At 35.0% G+C, this 2,266-nt stretch overlaps 1 protein-coding gene across 1 annotated transcript; it reads right to left on the reverse strand.

Moving 5' to 3' along the window:
- Positions 1–407: 407 nt before the first annotated feature.
- On the reverse strand, positions 408–1,150 carry LOC117110114 (complement C1q and tumor necrosis factor-related protein 9B-like). The gene has a single exon (XM_033252715.1). The coding sequence runs from the start codon at positions 1,108–1,110 to the stop codon at positions 502–504; it is 609 nt and encodes a 202-aa protein (XP_033108606.1). The 5' UTR covers positions 1,111–1,150; the 3' UTR covers positions 408–501.
- Positions 1,151–2,266: the final 1,116 nt, after the last annotated feature.

Here is a 2,266-nt window from a genome sequence, read left to right on the forward strand (position 1 = left end):
TTATGACTCTAATGAGATCCAGCGAAACAAGCAACATACCGTGCCCTTTATGGTGAAGTTTGTAAGCCTACTGATTAAAATGTAACTTAAATATTTTTTCTTGGTTGGGAGGTAAATAAACAGTACACTTGAAATTAAGTAACTCTTGTTTTGTTTGAAGCAACTGTACAGGAATTAGGATATAATTGCAATCTTAATTTTTTGTCACCAATGAATAGCGTCCCTATTTTTGATATTCGAGTGTTTGCAGGTATGTAAATATACAGCATTTCATGGACGGACCTGTCTGGGGGTGTCGGTGTACGTAAAAACATTAGAAACCATTACTGGACTACATATCCCTCTAAACTACGTTTACGTACAAAGGAACGTACACACCCGCAGGGTTCTGGTTTTATAATACTATATTATTTGCTAATGGTAAAAAGTCATTAAAAAAGATGTCATTCTGTTGCAATTTGCTGATTTGTAATTTGTAATTATTAGGTTTTCAAAATTTCCTTATGCAGATGCATAAAGCAGGAAGCCTGAAAAAGAACAGAAGATGTATGCATTACTGTTGTAATTGTTATAGTTGGTATTTAGCGGTTCAGTCCACACTTCATCATTTGCTACTAAATCAAGAACTACCATGTTGCTGGCTGAGTTCAAGCCTGAACCAGTCTGCCGTGAGGAGAGAATGCGTTGCCCATTCTTCAAGATGCTTGTTAAAATATTATTATTATTACCGCTAAATGAGCCTGATGTAAACTGGAAGACATAGATGCCTGGATGTCGACAGACAAACTTGCCTGTTTCATTATTGTAGTGATTCCCAAAGTTGGTAATTATAAATGGGTATTTCATAGGACTAATTGGTAGGCGGCCTGGGTCTACATTATATCCAACTGAGAAGGCAGATTTAGGCTGGCTGATTGTGGTAGTAGCTTGTTCACCTTTCTCTCCTCTTTCCCCTTTTGGGCCTGGAGCAGTAGTGACAAAATTGATGCCTGGAATTCCAGGAATCCTTGCAGTAGGAGTACAACAGCCACTACAATCTTGGGTTTCACGTTGAGCAGCTGATTGGATGATGCAAATTATGCTGAGTTGTATGGCAACTGCAAAATACATTTTGAATCTGAAAATTAATAAAATTAATGTTTAGAATTTATTTTAAGATGACTGTTAAGTTTTCATTGGAATAGGGATTTAGTTCTGCATTTTCAATTTTCCCAAGCCCCACATTCTCAATTTATGCAACCCCCTCCCCCACCCCCATGATGAAACTAGCCTACAGTATGCCTATTTTGAACTAAAGGACCCTAAATTTTTGGCTGATTATTTCATTCTTATCAGAATTATCCACAGCATGAGAGCAAGTGTTTCATCCATAGTTATTTCTAGGCATAGAACTTTGATTGAAAGATAACATTTAGTCTAAAAAAAAGGGGAAAGATAATTTAATAATTGTACAGCTCTTAATAATAAGAAAACCAAAGCATTTTTAATTTTAAGAATACTTTGTTGAATGATGCCCACAGTGGAATTAAGTTTTCTTACTTTTTTGTGGATCTACATCTGAAGCTACATTGGAAGAGATTAGTCGGTTTCTTGAAGAGCCGGAGTACAAGAGATGCAACTGCAACTCTTAGAAACATAGTGGAATGATCAATTGATCATTTTTACTATGAAAAAGTATTTGATAGAGTGATTGGAATAAAATTATGGAGGTTGGATACAAGCCAATACAGGATTACAATTAAAGAATAATGGATAGATTTAGTAAATAGTAGAAGAGGATATGGCATGAAAATAGATAAGAGAAAACTAAAGTTATGAGAGTTTGAAAACATTCTGAATGAAGGAAGATGAAATTTATTATGAACACATAGGCCTACAGATTGGACAAGTATAAGAATTCTGTCACAGTACATGAATTAGACCTTAAAAGAACACTAAAAGAATTAGAATTGCCAAAACCAAATTCATAGTTAGTGTATGCTAACAAAGAATGTGTCACACTAAAGGTGAACTGTAATGATGAGGCATAATGGGGTAACAGACAAATAATAGTACACTGCAAAAACAAGTTAAATTATAAAAGTAAAGTCTTTAATAAATAAAATCCCGTATGCATCTTCTCTTCTCAACAACATAACAGTTCTTCCTGACGGTTTATCGTTGCACATATACGGTAACATAACTATTCAACTCTCATGGTATCGGTCAGTAACAGGCACATGCACAGGTACAGACACAGGTGGCACTATAACAAATAAAATCAATT

This window comes from Anneissia japonica, unplaced genomic scaffold (genome assembly GCF_011630105.1).
Source record: "Anneissia japonica isolate Jap-2015-1 unplaced genomic scaffold, ASM1163010v1 scaffold285022_len42146_cov126, whole genome shotgun sequence".
NCBI lineage: Eukaryota > Metazoa > Echinodermata > Crinoidea > Comatulida > Comatulidae > Anneissia > Anneissia japonica.

What these genes read in the sequence shown, in the direction of transcription:
- LOC117110114 (XM_033252715.1), bottom strand. Translation starts at nt 1,110, where the DNA reads ATGTATTTTGCAGTTGCCATACAACTCAGCATAATTTGCATCATCCAA.